Genomic DNA, 20,915 nt, shown 5'->3' on the forward strand with positions numbered 1-20,915 from the left:
TAATTTTAATGAAAAATTTAATCAGTATTGGATTTATGGATATATTTTATTTTGCTGGATTGCATAAATGAAAGTCAAAATATAGACAAGTAATGATTTATTAGAAAACATAATTACATTTGATTGTAATAACTACATGTAAAGACTGGCGGCGAATACAATGTCACGTTTGAGCAATTTAATGGCTTCACTGAATTTGTTCTCCAAGTCAACGTTACCAATATTAATGGCCGCTTGGCATAACTGACGTAATACCTCTTCTAGGCGACGCATACACCGGATTATTGAACCTAAAATAATATTTAATTAATAAATATTAACGAAATTCAATGTTTTTATTTTTAGCATTTAGCACGATTGTACCTATGCATATATTTTAATGCTCATGTAAGAGGTACCCTGTATTTTAGGAGAAACAAATTCAAAATCATTTATTCATGTTGGTAACATGTACACTTATGAACGTCAAAAAAACAAATTTAATGTATTTAAATGCAAGACTGTTAAACCATAAATATGATTTCTAAATTTTACCGTAGGTGCAGACAGTTTAAATAATAAAATCTATTTAAACAAAACGATTTTTATGGGGGACCCTTAAAGATTTTTTAAGGGGGACCCTTAGAGCACTTTGGTATAAAATTAAATCTGTTGGCAGATTAAGAAAATGAAACAGTCGCTACTGTAAATATTATAAATAAATTACTGCATTATAGTTCCTTGTATATTGTCTATATGAACATGAAAACTCATTAACTCGTAAATTTTTAAGAGTTGTTATTTTATTTACCTTCAAAAACATCTGTCATCTTGCATATTTGCAGGAAATTAGCGCCTTTCGCCCAGGCGAGTACAACATCCATGATCGTACATTTGAATTTGCCTACATACTCGTCTTCTACTAAATCCATATGGGCTTCTATTGATATTTTAGCAATTCTTCTAGCATATTCCTGTAACACAAATAACTATATTAGAGCTAAATATTGTGGCAAACGCTTTAATTCCTTTTGGGTTTTTTGTTACTTAATATATAAGAACTATTGTTTAAGGTAAAAATATTACAACAGAAAATTATTTCAGTAGGTATACAGTTAAGTTCTCTATTTTATTTTTCAAATTGGTAGTTTTTACGTCTGACTGGACTAAACGCCTTTTAGATGGTCCTACCATTTATTTACACCCTTTGTCTCACTTAATTTTATTTTTCTGCTAATGTTTAGTTTTGTGATGTTAATAAAATGTTATTATTATTACATACATACGGACTGGATAGATTTTTTGCAACAGCACATTTGATGCCCATTTTTACCACAAATGAAATGCCCTATTCATAGCGTCAATTTAACGATACATTTGTTTGCATTTGAATTACCGTTGGATTTATGTATGCAACTATAAAAAATTATAATTTAAAACCTATAATAATATCCTCAACATAGATTTAGAAAAAAAAAAAAAAATAATGAGCATGTTTTCTTGTGTTTTATTTATAATTCTATATATAGAATAAAGTATGAGTCACAATGATTATTTCTATTAGTTCGCGACTATTAACAAAACACGTTGTGATGAGACTATTAATAACAAAAGCACGTGTACGTTAATAAGAGCGTCTTTACTGTTTGTGTGTACGTACGCAACGTGTGTGTACGTGTGTGTGCAAGTACTTAAATGTGTGTGTGACAAACATTATTTTAAAATCTCCAACCTGTAATTGCCTTAAAACACCTTTCAACTCCTCGCCAGTGGCAGAAGCCTGCGTCGAATTCTCATCACAGACAAAACAGCTTACTAGAGCCGCACATTGCTCTGGTGTCAATGAGTTGAAAACTCCATTAAATATTAACTCGGTCAATAACAGCTCGTCAGCACTGTGGAAAATTAATCCTATCAAGCACAACCCCAAACTCTTAGGTATATTTATAATTTAGTACTTTTTAATCACAAAACATTATTTTTATAAAATCTTCAGTAAGGTAATTTATCTATGAAGTGATTTATTTTATTTATCAAGGAAACTTGACAGACAGATCACAGATACAAATTATGCAATAAAAATATATATACAATACGAGTTATAATTTTAAGAATCCTTAGATTATTTTACAGATATTTTTTATAGGTATGAGTAACACAACTAAAAGAAAACAATAACACGAATAAGGCACGAATATGTTACATATCTATTGCACTCAGGCCCTTTTATCAACTAGATAATCTCTACAGTAAGCCTTTTTAAATTTATTAAAAGGCAGTGATAAGAAAAAACCTTTGGGATTTCATTAAATAATAGTATACAAACCCTATTTCCAAAAAAAACTATAAAAACATATTTCCATTGAGAAACACTTACCTACTGAGCTCGCAGGCAATTCGTCCTTTGAGTTCGATAACATCAGACATAGTACAATATCCCATTCGTCTAAGAACACGTTTGCGTTTCTTTAAATCGTCCATTTGTAAAATACTTTTCGCTTTTTTAAGTTCACCTTTCGCTTGCTTTAGTTCCTCAAATATTTCTTGTTTCTTTTCAAAGGCGGCTGTAAGCGCTCCTCGATTCTTGTCTTTGTGTAAAGGGTGAGCAAATAACCTTAAAAATAGTATGTATGTAAAATGAATATTTAAAAATACTTTTACTTATATTTTCGACAATTCCAAGGCTCTCATTATTTAGATTACGCATAATACGTAGCATCTAAATGGATATGATATTTGCACCATATTGTAACGTCATAGTAGCTAATTTATTCAACAACGTGTTTAATAAAAATATTGTTTTAATACGTCATTTTAAGAAAGTACTTGTTCAACATGACTACGGAACCAAAACAATTATTGTTTTTATTTAAACAATTATTGTTTTGAACGACGGACAAGTCTTTATTCAATAAACACAATAATTTATTTATTAAGACAAAATTACACAAATTAACCGACTTGTATATCTATCATTACTATTCCTGATGTACAAAGTATAGATAGAGAGATTATCTATAATATAATAGACAGAGAAATCTTTTGATACCATCATTTAAATTTTAAATATCATTCACTATACAAAGCTTACCTCTCTTCATACAATTTGATTTTATCCACACACTCCTTGAACACCGGTTCATCAATTTTCATATCCTTTATTGGGTTTAACAAAGGTGGTCCGTCGGGAAAACGTTTTTTCACTTCATTAATTGTCTTCAGTACGGATTTCCTACTATCCGCTGGCCTTAAATCTTTTGGATAATAGACTCTCAGCGAGCTTATTTGATTGATCAAAGTGTGTAGCACTGGAACGACTTCAACATCTCCCGTCTGTTAAAAAAGTGTTTTTAAGTAAATTAATCTTAATAAATCTTTAGGTGTCTGTACATATTCACTTTCAATTTCAATCGAGTAATAGAACGCTCCGCTTTCTCGGAAATGAAAAATGAAAAGCAGAGCAATAGATGTTGCGTCACTCAAAAGAGTTAAAGTGGGGTATAACGGATGGAATCAGAATGACCCAGTGGGAATAAAAAGAGAGGACACCCATCAGAAACCTGGGAAGATGAAAAAAAAAGTGATGCTGGAAAAGTTTGGAAAATAATAGCGAAGACGAGAGACAAGTCGAAGAATTTGGAGGCCATGAATTTGGATTTCACTTCGTCGGAGGTCAGGCAAAAAAATTGATCACCTACTTGGCTTTTAGAAAAAAATTCTCACAAAACAAGTACAGAATCTGTGGTCATCCCTTAAAAACTTGCGCCAATGATCGGAAAAAAAATATCCTGTATTAACATTATTAAAGAGCATATGTAATCTGTAGAACTGACCTCACCAGGTGGACATGGAACATTAGTGTCTGGATCGTCTCCACTTGATTTCTTCACATGTAACAGGGTATCCACTAATATGACTGTTTCAGCTGTTAAGGGATTCTCGTGTTTCCCTTTTTTTCCTTTTGTTTTTTGCCTAAAGTTCACTATAATTCCCCAGTCATATTCGTGTTTTTCAGTTTTTATCTAAAAAAAACGTATTCTTTTAAAGTTTATAAAAAGAAAGGACTTCGTGAACTATACGGGCGAATCCATTTAACAATATTTTTAAACTACACCTTCAAAATAATAGTTATAATACCTAATCCGCAAAAAAATACGTACCTACCATACATGTACGTACGTACTTACGTATTGCTAGAATGGTGATCGTATCTTTTAGCACATGTGCTTATGCACAAAAATATATATTATTATCCTAAACATGTAATATGTTTGTCAACAAATTTCTGAAAAACTAAGGTTCAATAAATAATATGAAATCAGTAACTTTTAAGTAAGCTATTCCATTAGAAAACACCTATAAACCCAGTTTAAGTAATTACCTTAACAAGTCGTCCGGGCTGTAGGAATGGCTTAAGGTATTCAGGACGTGTGATAAAAGAGCGGAATTGAGCTCCCAAAAGATCTAATTGTGAACGAAGAGCACAATACGACGCTATAGAGTGTTCCTGCTCTATGCCTAACGCGTCATATTCTTTCTGTTTTATTTTAACCTCTGAAATTAGAGTTAATTGTCAGTGAAGTATAAGTCGTGTTAGTCTGTGCTAAACAATATGAAAAAAAAATGTATATCTGGTATGATCAGACTGCGTGACTGTTTGTGTGCGAAACCGAAGCGCATATCCGAATTGTTTTGGGTTAAAATTAATATAATATAAAAAAACTCTATCGGGCTAGAAGAAAGGTCCTTGACCTCGCTTTTGTACTTGTTTTTTTTTATACAAGACAAGACAGACAGACAAGTAGATCTATAAAAAACAGCCTTCTGTGACTGAAATTTGCCGTCGACTTTTTGAGTGTCAAGTAAACCTCCTATATTTCTTATGTTTCCGCACGATATTTTCCTTCACCGTACTAGCGAGTGTTAAATTCGCACTTAGAATGAAAGGTCTATGGGTTAGGACTAGAACCGATAACTGTAACACGAGTCGTATTTTTCAACACATAACTTTTAGTAGCTTAGCCAATAGTCAACCTTTCATACAAAAAATGTTTAACTAAATATATCTACAACAATTATAATATTTAAATAAATACATTATTTAATTAGCGCGATTTCAGAGCCCCATGTAACCATTAGTGCGGAGAGTAACAAACATAATACAAATACATTTCATACAAAATTCACTCACTCACTCACACATTTCCACACACACACTTACTCATGCAGTCAGGCGTGTTGATAACGGATGAAAAAAGTAAATAAAATAAGGTTAAATAATGAAATTATTTTAAGTAATTTAGAATTAAGTTTGTTTATAGAAGAGCTGGGAACCCTGACACAGTTATTTTTTACTTATAAGGGTTTTCTTTTAAGGGTATTCTAACGAAAATAAATTTAACTCACTCTCTATAATATCTGGAATAGCGGCCTGGTTTTGAAATTGGAAGAAACTTCTTTCCAACATATATTCAGGATTTATTTCTTCCACTCGCAATAGATTTAACACCTGAAATTTATTAATAGGAACATAGCATTATTATTATTACCCTTACAATCATTTTGTAGAAGAAAAACTTGGCGAGTTAGTGACAGAACGTTTTTTTGCCAGATCTATAAATATAATATTATACAGATAAACAATAATGTATGATTTAAACTCTGAATAAAAAAAGAGTGTGTGTACTTATGTACACACGTTAGAAGTTATACTTCTTTGGCGCATGGAAAAACTAAAACAATAATGCAGTAGTGTAATATAACAATACTAGAATATACAACTTGAACATAGTTATCGATTTCCAGGCCACCTAGACCTAACTTTACGATGTCGAATTTAGGTGTTATAAGCAGTATAATTCAAATATCAGGGTATAAATAAATTCGTATTTGAATAAATAATATTTTTTTTAAATTTAAAACTGGGTTACTGGTGTCAAACAGATGTTTTTTTCATCACAAAAATCACATAAATAGTTTTTTTTATCTCACAATAGTATAAATAAATTACCATATTATAAGTGAGGTGGAAGGCCGAATTAATAGGATCAGCTTTTCCCTGAACCATGGACTTCACTGTGTTAGGAGCCACTTTTTGGTCAATCATCAAAATAACAATTCCCTTGTCGTCCAATCCTCGACGCCCGGCACGTCCAGACATTTGAATATACTCGCCTGATGTTATCTGGAAAATCATGTTTAAACACCTCATTTAGATAATCTATATATATAAAAATCAATTGCTGTTCGTTAGTCTCGCTAAAACTCGAGAACGGCTGAACGGATTTATCTTATCTTGGTCTTGAATTATTCGTGGAGGTCTAGGGAAGGTTTAAAAGGTGAGAAAAATTCGAATAATTGCCGGGAAAATCCTCAAAACAGCATTTTTCTATTTCCCATACAAACGTTTTCTAAATAAATTGGAGAGTCAATTTGTAATTTATTACCGCTGCATAAAGTTCAAATTCGCGTGCGCGTTGGAGGACCTAATATCGCGTTCTGAAACTCAATAAAAGTGAAAGTGAATCGCGAACGCGACAAAATTGCATAGTCTCAAAATACATAGTACAAAAATAAACACAATTTTAGCTAACTTCAGTTGTTACTCTGTCCGATTATTTTTTTATTTTAGCTAACTTAAGTTGTTACTCTGTCCGATTATTTTTTTAATAAGACTATATAGAAATCGAAAGATAAATCAATAATAATAAAGACAAATTAAATTATAAATCTTAAGTTAAATTCTGAACGCAATCTCAATATGTATTTGACATTAGATTTGACAACCAACTGATATGTCATTCCATCCTGTCGCATTTCAGAGCACGGAAAAAATTATATTATCGTTATATCTATCTTTGTGGCTACGTGCGCGAGAACTTTCTTTACTTTGGTGATCCTTTGTGATAGTAATGTGTTCTTTTTTGTGATAGTGACACTTTACTGCTAAATGAGCGGGAAATTTTCTCACTTTGATTAATTACAATTTACGATGCCGAGGAGAAGACGACCTAACTTAGGTCGTCGTAGTCAATCAAATGTGCGAAGAGCTACCTCACGTGCTAACCGCACTGATGACCAGAGACAGACAGATCAAGAAAATAGTCGTATTGCAGGAAAACTCTGATTTCTAAGTAAGCAACATGATGTATCGAAAATAATAATAAAACTTCATGCTTTATTCAATAAATGCTTTTTCATTAATAATTATTTTGGTTTTTTTTAAATCATTTTATACAAAAGATTAGGTCTTTTATTTATCGATGAGGCAGTACGAAGTCTGCCGGGTCAGCTAGTTAATAATAAAAATTACTCTTACGTTAGCCACACTAGGGAGTTCCTTGGAGTAACTTGAATAAAAAAATTCCATAGTGTATGGTTTAAAGTAATTTTTAAGTAGTCTCAGTGTTACATCTAATCAAACAAAAGTACATACAATATAATATGTAAATTTTATGCATGTGTGGCCATCTCTCAAACTTAACGATTTTTATGACACCCTAAATTGGTGTTACAGCACCCTAACCCGATCAATGCCTAAGTTTCCGCGAAATATTATAGGCTGTTTGAAATTTGAAAAATAAAGTGTTTTTTACAGTATAAAATCACGCTTGAAAAAGTATTATTAAGTAAAACCACTTTTACATTAACATGTAAAAAAAATATATTTTCATTAGACTTGCAACGCATATTCGGTTACTATCGGTATTCGACCTATTCGGCTGATTTTACTATATTTGGCCGTATATCGAATACTTAAATAATATATTTTGTCACAGAGAAATAATTGGTAAAATCAAAAATTGAAATCGATTGATTACGTATACATATATTAATATTTTCATTTCTGTTATAATCATTTAAGTAGTCATTGGTTGTATCACAAAGAACGGTTCGGTGGCCGTCGATACGTAATCTTATACTAAAATAAGTCCTGAGTACATACCTCAAGGTTGCTCCTTGTTAGGGCGAAAGGCACAAAAAAAAAACACGTCAGCCGTAAGGATGGATAGATTGTTAGTTTTGGGAACAAGAAATGTTAGGACTGATGCTGTACCTTGCCTTACAATAATAGTTCACGAATACGCACAAAAACACTCACTATAATAGTCTAAATGGAGGACGTAACTATTGACAAGAAATTCTCAAAAAAACACTATAAAATTGCATCTAACCTTACGCAACGAATGTTCAACCACGACACGTTCACAATGCGAATGCGCGGATCAGCCGAGTTAAAAATATTTTTGGGACCACCCTCATGGCCCTCAATTTATTTTATCAACTAAATATGATTCTATTACGAACAGTCCCCCGTCCCAGTCAGGCTTAACATGACTGAGTCTAAAACCGGAGGCTGGTAGCAAAGGTTATGCCACTGGAAGACGTGACAAGCAGGCCACGGCTCTTTTTAAAACCGATTCCCCAACGCGGACCTCGGCGACTCGTGGGGTACCATCTGCACCCGGGAATAGTTTAATAATGCGACCGCGTCTCCAAGATAATGGTGGCATATTTGGTTCTTTGATAAGAACCAAGTCCCCAACTTTAGGCGGATCTGTTTTATCTATCCAACGAACTCGTTGCTGCAATAAATGGAGATATTCTATATTAAAACGTTTCCAAAAACTCTGAGATAATTGTTGTAGCAGTTGGAAACGTGAAAGCCGATTTATTGGTGTGTCCACAAATGGATATTCAGGTAACGCATTGAGAGGAGCCCCAATCAAAAAATGTCCAGGAGTTAAAGCTTCTAGATCATTTGGGTCCGAAGATATAGGACAAAGTGGTCGTGAGTTCAAAACAGATTCAATGTTACAAAAGACTGTGGCTAGTTCTTCATATGTAAGAACTGATTCTCCTATAATTCGTCGTATATGTGTTTTGGCCACCTTCACTACAGCCTCAAATATTCCACCCCAAGATGGATATCCAGCCGGACTAAATTTCCATTTAATTCCACGACGAGAAAGTGAACTTTCGATAGGCAGTTGGTTTTCAGTCAAAAACTTATAAACTTCTCCGAGGTAACGATCACTGCCCTTAAAATTTGTCCCACAGTCGGAGCGAATCAAGTTTGGTAATCCTCGACGACTAACAAAACGAGACAAACAAGCGATAAAAGCTTCAGTACTAAGTGATGACACCACCTCCAGGTGTACGGATTTTGTAACAAGACAGACAAAGACACAGAGGTACCCTTTTACGATCTTGGCGTTTCGCAATGATGAAACCTTGATGGAAAATGGCCCAGCAAAATCGGTGCCTACACCAGAGAAGGGTCTAGCAGCAGTAATGCGATCTGGAGGCAAATCTCCCATTTGTGGTTGAGTCAAGGATGCTTTAAGTCGATAACAAGGAATACACTTAAAAATAACATTTCGAATAGCCCTCCTGGCTGACAAAATCCAAAATTGTTGATGAATAATAGCCAAAAGTGTATTTAAGCCAACATGTGCATTCTTTTCGTGTCTGTCAGTAATTATCAAATCTCCCAATGGAGTTCGATTAGGAAGGAGAAGCGGATGTTTATGATTATAAGGTAATTCTGAATGGCGTAATCTCCCACCTACGCGTAAGAAACCCTTATCATCAATAAATGGATTCAGCCGAGCAACAGATCCCTTTAATTTACCTTGTCCTTTTAGAGTAGCAAAGACTGTTTCAAAGTGCTTAGCTTGGATATAACGAACCCAGAATAATAAGGATTCATTTCTTTCATCTGGTGATAATACATTTGACATATTCTTAATTGTGGGATTCCTTGAATTATAAATAAACCTCCTAATCCAGGCGGTCACTCCAATCAATTTGTCTAATGAACTAAACCTTGCGAGTAACGGGTCTAAGTTTTCTATCGATTCCTGAACGACAAGAGAAATAACTCTTAAACCCGGAAGAGGCTCAACAAGTTCCGTTTTAATGCGAGGCCAACAATTTTCGGGTTGGTACAGCCAACCTGGAGCCCACCATAAGGGATGGTCTAATATTACTGAAGCCTCACAACCTCGAGATGCACAGTCTGCCGGATTAAATTCTCCCGGTACATGCCTCCAATCCAAGGTCACGACAGATTGCTGAATTTGACAAACCCTATTGGCCACAAATACTTCCAAAACATGAACTGACGCTTGCAGCCATGCAAGAACTATCTGACTATCAGTCCAAGCAAAACACTTCTGAATATTCATTTTTTGGCCAAAAATGGATTTAACATGGTTTATCAAACGTGTCAATAGAACAGCACCTGATAACTCTAATTTAGGAATTGTTAAGCGTGTTCTTACCGGTGCAACCTTACTCTTTGCCATAACTAGTTTAACCGTTACAACACCAGATTGATTGACAGAACGAATATAAACTGCAGCAGCATAACCACTTTCCGATGCATCACAAAAACCATGAATATCCACTATGCATTTCCCTGGTGGCAATAAAGACCTATCAATTTTAATCAATTGAATTTCAGGAAGCGACGAAACAAACCTAACCCAAACACTTAACAATTCACCAACTAAAGGGGCATCCCATGTTAATCCTTGTAACCAAAGCTTTTGTATAAAACATTTTGCCCAAAAAACAACTGGAGCTAACCATCCATTAGGATCGTATATCCTGGCTACAGTTGAAAGTACTACACGCTTTGTCCAAGATTTAATTACATCTATGTCTTGCACTCGAAAGGTAAATATATCACCTAACGGTTGATACTGAATACCTAATACTGCAACAGCGTCAGGGTTGTCCACGTTCTGAAAAATATAAGGATGTTGTTGATGATCCTCGGGTAAACCAGCAAGAACAGCTTGTGAGTTAGACACCCATTTCCTTAACTCATATCCACCAGCCTTAAGAATCCCAATTAGCTCATCGCGTAGTATCAAGGCTTCTTTCTCATTTGCAGCTCCAGTGCAAATGTCATCAACGAAAACATCACTATTCAAAACGTCAGCTGCTCTTGGAAATTGCAAACGTTCTCGCTCAGCCAATTCTAACAATGTACGAATAGCAATATAAGGACTTGATCTGAGTCCGTATGTATTGGTATTTAATTCAAATACTGTAACTGGATCGGATTCCTTCTCACGCCACAAGATAAGTTGATAGCAACGGTCATCAGTATGAATTACAGTTTGCCTAAACATCATTTTAATATCTGCAACAAATACAATCTGATGTCTTCTAAAATTTGTTAAAATATCACCAATGTCACGATGTAACTTTGGGCCCGAATGCAAACATTGATTTAAAGAAACTCCATTGGAAGTAGGCGCTGAGCCATCAAAAACCACTCTTATTTTACCACCTTTAAACACAGCATGATGTGGAATAAAGTAGTGCTCCTGTGTGCGCCAATCAAAATCAGAAACTGACATATGTCCGAGCTTAAAGTACTCGTCCATAAACTCTATATACTTAGCACGAAAAGTAGAATCTCTCTTCATTCGTCTCTCCATGGATGTTAACCTTTTCTCAGCTAAAGACCTGGAGTGACCCAAAGGTGGTCGGGATGGTAAAAAAGGTAACCTCGTGACAAACCTACCCGAACGGAGACGACCAGTGTTATTCTGAAAAAACAATTCACATTCTTGGTGCTCCGGATTTTCACGAGCCGCTGTGGGAGGCTCTTCGACTTCCCAAAACCGTTGAATGGCTTCAGCAAGTGAGAGTCCCACACACAAGTTACCATCTTCAACGCTAAGAGATTCTATTGGAAACACAGGACCCATAATGACATCACCAAAATCAGTTGTGACTGCTACTAAACCCGCTGGTTGTAAAAGTGTGCTTTTACTTAGCCGCAGCATTCCCAAAACTTCTGCTCCGAGTAGCAAATCGATTTGACCTGGAATATGAAATGTACAATCCGCTAAGTTTAGACTACGTGTAAAATCTAATATCTCCGATGGTAATTTAACAAGTGGGTGTCTGCCCATAACATTATCTAAAATTATGGCAGAAATTGTAATCTGTGGCTGAGAGCATTGAACAGGAGAAAAAGTAAGTGTAACTTGTCCCCGCAAACCAGCAACCTTAGAGCCACCTACACCAAATATACTCCCGCTAGCAGGGAAAATACGCAACTGTAACCTATCCACCAAATCCATTGACACCAAACTTCCCTGTGCTCCAGAATCCAAAATCGCACGCGTGGTTACCTGCTCACCTGATGGAGAACCAACACAAATCTGTGCGGTGGGTATCAAAACAGTAATAGGAGATGTAGGAGTTCTAGTAGGGACGTGACCTAGTCAATATTCTTCTGGTTCAGGGACCCGCTGGCCTAAACGAGGCCACTCAGAAAAGGGCAAAGGCTTAACAAAATCACGACGTTGCTGTTCAATAACAGGTGATGCACAAGAGTCATAATTATCTTTGCTCTTAGGAAGTTGTTGCTGATCAGAGGTGACACGAGTCCTGTCATGAGACCTTAAGTTTCCCCCGCCCCTGCAGGTGGCTGCCTCCGATGATAATCATAATAACCTGATCCTGTACGGTGCCTGGAAGCATGACCAAAACTACAGTGTCTAACCTTCACACCACCATTCCACTGATCACCTGTATTTTGCATATCTTCAACAAACTCCCGTGCCGGTGCAGCTGATTGGGGTGAACCATTCATATTACCACAAAGTATAATGTGATGATTGCCATTACATTGTTTGCATGGTCGTGACACTTGGCATTGTGATGCCAGGTGCTTACCTAAACAACCATAACACCACTTCCGCTGTCGGGCAATATTTCGCCGTGCTTGAAAACGTAATGCTAAAAACTTTTGACATGACACTACGGTGTGATCAGGGACTCGACAATAAACACAACATTTGCCTGAATGTTGAGTTGCCACGTTATAAACTCGCTGGTCAGGGCGTCGCATTAAGCGCATATGCTGTTGTCGCGGCCTAGTAGAAATTGGGGCCGGCGTCGTGGACGGCGCTGGAACATTATCCTGTCTGCGACACTCATCCTCTAAAAACAAGATCAATTCATCAAACGTGGGAAGATGAGTGGTTGAATCTCCACCATACGCCTGTTCAAATCGGGTGCGCATATCTAAATTTAGTTTTTGTAATGTAATATGCAACAAAATAAAAGACCAACTATCTACAGGCAAATTTAAACCCCTTAAGCCATTAATTGCCACTAATAAAGGATTTAAAACTTGAATTCTTAAGTTGTGGCTCTGCACATTACTATGTAAATTTAAAATGACATTTACGTGGCTATCCGCTAGCCTACGTATATTTTGATACCGCCTCATTAGTAAATCTCTGGCTATATCATAGTTGTTGTCCACAAGTGCTAAATGTTGGACTAACCCTTTAGCCTCCCCGGTGAGACTAGCCAACAAATATGCCAACTTTTGCGCAGATGTTAAATCACCCCTTGAGTGCACTAAACTATCGAATAAATGTATAAACGCCACCCATTGGCTTAAGTCGCCACTAAAATGGGGCAAATCTAATTTGGGTAACCTACCTATAATACCACTTGAAAAAGTTAAACTATCCTTCGATTGAAGGTTATTTGACTGAGTAGCCGAATTTAATTTAATAATACCAACGGCTTCCCTGATTTGATCAGCCAAATCCTCAGCCTGATCCATGTCTGCACAAACCTTGTCCATCACCTCCGGTTCCAAACCCAATTCAAGTAATGCCTGATACGATTTATATAAATCTTTCATCCTATCCTCTAACGCGTCACTTCTTGATAGAAGGGCCTGAACGCGATCTTTTCGCGAAATATTTAAAACGGCCGATCCTAGCCACCGCAATACACCAGCTATTTGTGCCTTGTGCGAAACCGCCATTATATAAAAGTATAAAAGTACAAACAATAGCACAAAAATCAAATAAAAAGCAAATTATAATAAGCGGCTAATAACTTACTATACAAAACGATTTATAACACTATCAAAACACTATAATCCCTACAAATATAACAAGATATATGCATTAATAAGTTATGAACCCAGGACTTATATACCGAAAAATCATTAACTAAAATGAAACCACGCTCTGTTACCAAAAAATTATGTATCACAAAGAACGGTTCGGTGGCCGTCGATACGTAATCTTATACTAAAATAAGTCCTGAGTACATACCTCAAGGTTGCTCCTTGTTAGGGCGAAAGGCACAAAAAAAAAACACGTCAGCCGTAAGGATGGATAGATTGTTAGTTTTGGGAACAAGAAATGTTAGGACTGATGCTGTACCTTGCCTTACAATAATAGTTCACGAATACGCACAAAAACACTCACTATAATAGTCTAAATGGAGGACGTAACTATTGACAAGAAATTCTCAAAAAAACACTATAAAATTGCATCTAACCTTACGCAACGAATGTTCAACCACGACACGTTCACAATGCGAATGCGCGGATCAGCCGAGTTAAAAATATTTTTGGGACCACCCTCATGGCCCTCAATTTATTTTATCAACTAAATATGATTCTATTACGAACATTGGTTCATAATTATCTTCTGAATTGGAAAAATGGAGGATTCTATGTGTTGTAATTTGAATTGTGGTAATCAAAATTTAGAAGGGTGAGGTTTTCATTAGGTATTCATGAAGTGCGATTTTTTACGCGTTTAAAACAAAGGAACGCGAAACAATCACGTCTGTACAAGTTACGCTAAAATCCAGCTGAATAATTTTGCCTAATATTCGGCTATTCTATGTATACTGCCGAATATACTATAAGTTGCAAGTCTAATTTTCATACATCAGTTACATCACACAAAACAATCATACTTATCTAATCGACAATAACCCAAGCTTGTAAATAAAATGTCTTCGCTTATCCTATAGTTAGTTAAACACATAAATCAGCATTAATACATTTAACTTACAAATCTGAAATCTTTGCCATCGAATTTCTGGCAATTGGTGAAAACAACGGTTCTCGCCGGCATGTTGAGGCCCATAGCGAAAGTCTCTGTTGCAAATAGTGCCTGGAAGAGAAAAAAAAACGTTTCTTTAAATAAAACACATATACATTATTATGTGTAAATTTTAACGATTGAAATAAAATTATTTAAACACTGAATTTGAAAAAAAAAACATTAATTTACAAACACATACAAGTATGTAATACAACTAAAATCCCAATCCAGTCAACTGACATTCGAAAAGATAAGATTTTCATTTTATTTTGGATTGAAGGTGGCAGCTTCTTCAACCATTTTGTTTATTTGTATTTAATATTACTTTATTTATAGATCTTGTAATAACAGTCCCGTCCCAATAGACACATATCCGCGTCTGTTTTTTTATTTTGGTTTAATTTTTTACTTTATTATATTACATTTAATAATATCGATTATATGAGCGCGCTATTAATACACGGTGAGAACATATCAATATATATGTAATATTTTTTTTACATAACAAATTTAAATGGATAAATATAATTTCTTAATCTTAGTCCTTTTTTCAATGTAAAACAGTTTCAAACACATTACACTTAAAACATACCTTAATAAGTCCTAATCCGAAAAGAATCTCAATGGTCTCCTTAAGTATGGGCAGCAGACCACCGTGATGTATTCCGATACCGCGTCTCAGCAACGGAATGACATTCTCAACTTGCGGCAGTTTCCTGTCCTCCTCAGATAACACATCCATTGCATTATTGAACACCTCATCGACCAACTTCTTTTCTTCAACTAAGAAATACATAATGTTATAAACAACAAAAACCTATTCATGAAAGAATTTAATTATTAACTAAAAATTTAATTAATTAATTTTTATTTTTATTATACACATCAAATTAGTAATAAAAGGAAAATTGCATTTGATTAGAGTAAGAATATGTCAGGTGAGCCTCCTGCCTGTTTGACCCCTGTTTTTTTTTTTTTAAATATTAAAACGTAAAAAAAAACAACTGATCGCGTCACTTAATTTTTCAAAATCAAAATTCTTATGAACGTAAATAAAAAAGTACATATTAAATGCTTCTAATTTTACATTTACTGCCAGTTCTCAAATCAAGGGCGTAGAACGGACTAGTGAACACAAAGAACAATTTATAGAAATGTATATTTATTATACTAAGGTGATTTTTTTCGCTATGATTAATTTTAACTCATCTATCAAAGAAGAGTGAAAACAGTTTTCTAAACTGTATCGAGGTATAAAAAAATCGAAAATATTTGCGTTTATATTGTAAAACGCATAAAACCTGTTGTCTGGAAGAAATCGCTCTAAAGCGAGAAGGCCGCCAGTTGCTTTTCATTAAATTATGTTTAATTTTTTTTTCTTTTTATGTAATGCAACGAAGTGTTAATAAATAAATAAATTAGAAAATTGTTACTAACATCGGAAAACTGTACTACTATTTCTTTGTACTCACTGGTATTGAAGTCCAATTTAGCCATTTGCATCGCATATAGCTCACAATCCTTCTTACTGAAGCTGAAAATGATTACTGGGGCAAAATTCCTCTCCATTATCATTTTGACAATATTGAAAATATTAGTATTATTATTATTGCCCCCTTTGAAGCCTCCGCGACGCCCGCGCTGGTCACCCTTTCCCGCATCTCCGGCGTTACTTAGAACTGTCATGGCTGTGTTGAAATTGCCTTCTTTGAATTGACCCTGTAATTTAAGCATTTTGTATGGGCAATGGCTACCAATACATTAATACTGGAAACATAACCTAGCAACTGCGTTGCCATGTGCTTTAAGCGGATTTTGTCGCTATTTTTGTTGCTACAATAGGAATTTTTATTTGTAAAGTATAGGTAAAGTTTACACCCGAGTTCCGAAAATACCTATGCACATTGTTTTCTGAAGAATAGATAAGACATTTATAAGCTAATATATATCATCACATTACATTGTAAGTTTGGAGGAAAAATTAAAAGTAGTTATATGAAAAAAATTTGCCAACCTTCTCATCGACAACTAGATGGATTCCGTCACCACCAGCTGGGAATATATAGTGCTGTAGAGGGGTGGGCCGATATTCGGTGTAGACCACGTGGCAGGGTTGCGAATGAAGACGACACACCCATTCAGCGAATTGACGTGCGTTGGGGATAGTAGCAGATAGAAACACGTAGTGAACATTGTCAGGGAGAAGAATCAGAGTTTCTGAAATACATAATATAACTTCAATTAGAAACTAAGAATATTTAAATAATGTAAGAATAAAATCCAACTCGCCTATATATATATAAAATGTAGAGGTAAGCACTTCCTCACATGATAACAGCATTATTACTAAGGGTTTAAATCATTTTTAATATGTCAAATATTAGCATAGCAGGAGAAATAGTAACAGGTAAAAAGAATTATTAGTGGATTATGGTGTACTTATCTCATAATACGATTGATAAACATTTCTATATTAAAATTACCTTCCCACACAACACCTCTTTCTTTATCTCTCATGTAGTGAATTTCATCAAACACAACCCAACCAACCTCACGCATGATTTCTGATCCTCTGTATAACATATTCCGCAAAATCTGTAGTCAAAACAAATTTTATTTAAAAAATCCAAAAAAGACAATACTTAGTAAATGTTTTTACTATAAAAAAAATATTTTAGGTATTATATATTTTCAGTATTTTTTTTTTTTGTAATAAATGATTACTTTTATCAATGTTTCTTTAAAGTTTGAATCAGTTGAAAATTTAACTAGTGTGTACCTCAGTAGTCATAATAAGACAGGATGCAGTAGGATTGATTGTTACATCTCCAGTAATTAAACCAACATCAATAAATTCCTCTGAAAACTCTCTGTATTTCTGATTTGATAAAGCTTTTATGGGTGTTGTGTATATAACTCTTTGTTTTTTCTTCAGGGATAATGCTATGGCATACCTATTAACAGATTATTGGCATTCATTTACACTGAATTTAAAACACACATTAATTTTTTTAAATGACAATATAAATATACCCTAGTACTAGATTTGTAAAATAATTTATAAGTCAAATAGTATACAAATATTTGTATCAAAACAGTATATTTTATCTTTACATAGGTTTTGAAATATAGGTAAAAATAATATTTTATTACTGAGCATAATATATTGAGTTTCACATTTTACTATCAATTTAAAAAAATATATTAATATTGACAAAAATAAGTAACTCTTACTCGGCAACAACTGTTTTTCCAGCTGATGTGTGTGCAGAAACAAGTACAGATTGCAGATTATCAATGCACATAATAGCTTCCTTTTGAAATGGATCCAATATGAAACTATACTGTTTAACTGGAGTACTAGATAATGGAACCAGGGGTATATATTCATGATTTGGAGGCACTGCCACTTCATGAGTGCATCCTTCATGTGTTTCAAGGGTATGAATAACTATTCGAGAATTAGCTAAATCTAAGCTGAAAAAACAAGACAAATTTAAAATTATTTTTAGTAATTCTAACACTTTTGTGCTTTTAAGGATTATACATATATAGTATTTCTGCTGACAAATTAACTTGCTAACAATATATAAATTACTTTTTAAGCGTCCCTAAAACAGAAAGGTGTATATAAAAAGATATACTTGTTTTGTTATTTTATTTATCAGAGTTTTGTTTCTAATGATATTTTATACATATTGTTAGTACTTACTTTAGATCTGCTAATAAATCACTCTCATCTTCATCAGTTTTATGTTTCTTATTATCCTCTGGTTGAACTTCTGTATCTGCATATTCAACTTGTTCGTGAGGTCTCTTTTTTTGGATTGTTTCACCTGTTCTTTAACAAAATAAGGTTCACATGGAAAGTAGTGTAAAAATAAAATTTATGTAACTGTAGAATAATGACGCGATATCTGTATCGTTTAAGTTTACTAATAATTTATAAGTAACAGGTTAGGTAAAATACTTACGATGTCTCCAGATTGTCAACACTAGGAACTTGTAAGCATATTTCATTAGAAGGTGGCTCTTCGAAACAGTCAAATAAAGACTTTAACTCGGACATTTTTAAAACACTCAAGATACTGTAAAATCTTAAATGTGCTGCAATGCCATTATAAATAACCAAATAGGAAGTCTAAAGCCGTATCAACGGAGTGTTCGATATTTCATAACAAATGGATTAGACGTAAGCGGTAAGACATACCATGTGCTGCGAACGGCGAACCATAGAATTTGTTAATTTGTTCAGAACAGTAGGACCGCATACTACAGATAAATATTATAAATAATATACTTGGGGTCTAGCCAAATTGGTGTCGAAAAGTTTTCGACATACACTACCGCTTTTGGGTAATTGTACTGTCGAAAAGGCTTCGTTCGTAGCCAAGAGGCATGTCAATTCACTACCGCAAAGTCGACAGCGTAGCTCCGAGCTGCTGTTCGTAGCACCTTGTTCCGTCATATTGTCTCTGGATGAAATGTATTTCTAATGTTACTTTAATAAACCTAACAAAAGTAAATACTTTAGAATATTATTGTAAATTTGAAATAGAAAGCTGCAAAATGGACTTAAGAATGTGAGCAACATCTAAATAATTTTCGATGTACGTAGACGTTATGGAAAGATGCAAAGTGATATAATATATAAATGTAAATGGTTTGCTAAAATTAATTATGGTTTACTTTATTTTCTCTCAAAAATTATTATTGTTATTGTTACGAGCTAGGGGATCGGATAGAAACTGCCGTCGATTTATTCAAGGGTTTATTTTAATAAAATCTATGAGGAATTCGTGTACACTAATATCTGGTAATTACGCACAGAAAAGTACTAATAACACACACAATGAAACACTGTCACTAATCACTTAAAACACTCAGTACTTTATCACTGGTTCGCACTTATTCGCACTTTTTCTCTTCGGTGTTTATCGCTTGGAATCGCATTCAAAACTGAACTGAGTGATCGCGTTTTGGCTCGCTTATATATCCCTGGGAAGAATCTCGAACGATGTTTCCGATGTTTACGAGAACTTTCTAGGCGGGAGCGCTACTGAGTAGCGATCGCCTAATTCTAGAACGCGCGTACTTGCTATCTCTTTCGCACATTGCTACGTGCTTGTCGTACGGCGTTCTAGAAATCTCGGTCTAGCTTCGAGAAGGTTCTTATCTTTTCTCTCTTTCGCGTATCAGTGCTTGTCCCACACCTTGAAAATTCGTTCTAGAATATTCCTTCATCAAAGGGTTATAACCAGGCCTGAAAACGCCTGAAAACGCCTGAAAACGCCTGAAAATGGTCTGCTGTGTACCATTCATCTATACGTGTTCTGAAACCGACTGAAAAAATGTTTCAGCCTCCTGAAAACTACGGCAACATTATGTAAATTTCGATTTTCTAATATGTGATTGACCCTCTCCTGAAACGGTCATAAATCATATTTCAGCCTGCTGAAAAGTTCTCTAAGTAGTGGAAAAATCTAAAAACATTGCAGTTGACCCGTCTTCGTAACATTATGAAGAAATAAAATATTTTGAACCTGCATAATCGCGGTATACAATAATTAGTAGCACTAATACTTTATATTTTTAGGATTTGACTTCACAACTAATCTACAAAATGAAGAAGCAACCTATTGTGGTACCGCTTTGAAGAAACAATAGAAATAGTTCCTAGATAATGTAAGCAATATGAAATGGTCAATAATGTTTACAAGAAACAATTACCTTTATCATACAAGTCACATAATGTGTTTTGAAAATTAAAGAACAATTTCAGTAACTTACATGCAATGTAAGTATCAATAAAATATCCAATATTAATAATATGTTTGAATTGCAGTCTTCAGGAAACTACTTTGCAGTAGAAGTAATAAATTATGTACTAATTTGCTGACATTATTGATATTTATCTGCGTCTATGATTTTATTCCCGCATTGATTCATTAAAAACTAAAACTCTGAACTTGAAAATATTAAGTCTAGTTTAAAACATTATAATTATAAGAGTTAGTTTAAAGAAGCTAGATAAAATTA

The 20,915-nt window shown here is 34.4% G+C and overlaps 1 protein-coding gene across 1 annotated transcript; it reads right to left on the bottom strand.

The window, feature by feature from the left end:
* Positions 1-80: 80 nt before the first annotated feature.
* LOC111003836 (exosome RNA helicase MTR4) lies at positions 81-19,120 on the bottom strand. Its single transcript, XM_022274558.2, has 18 exons — positions 18,851-19,120; positions 18,589-18,717; positions 18,111-18,353; positions 17,656-17,830; positions 17,360-17,471; positions 16,891-17,093; positions 16,349-16,595; positions 15,469-15,659; positions 14,844-14,945; positions 5,990-6,163; positions 5,386-5,488; positions 4,361-4,533; positions 3,813-4,001; positions 3,071-3,312; positions 2,357-2,593; positions 1,712-1,874; positions 791-953; positions 81-290 (listed from the first exon to the last, which is right to left on the bottom strand). The coding sequence occupies exons 1-18, from the start codon at positions 18,943-18,945 to the stop codon at positions 133-135; spliced, it is 3,099 nt and encodes a 1,032-aa protein (XP_022130250.2). The 5' UTR covers positions 18,946-19,120; the 3' UTR covers positions 81-132.
* Between the last annotated feature and the right edge of the window lie 1,795 nt (positions 19,121-20,915).

Source organism: Pieris rapae, chromosome 1 (assembly GCF_905147795.1).
Source record: "Pieris rapae chromosome 1, ilPieRapa1.1, whole genome shotgun sequence".
Lineage (NCBI taxonomy): Eukaryota > Metazoa > Arthropoda > Insecta > Lepidoptera > Pieridae > Pieris > Pieris rapae.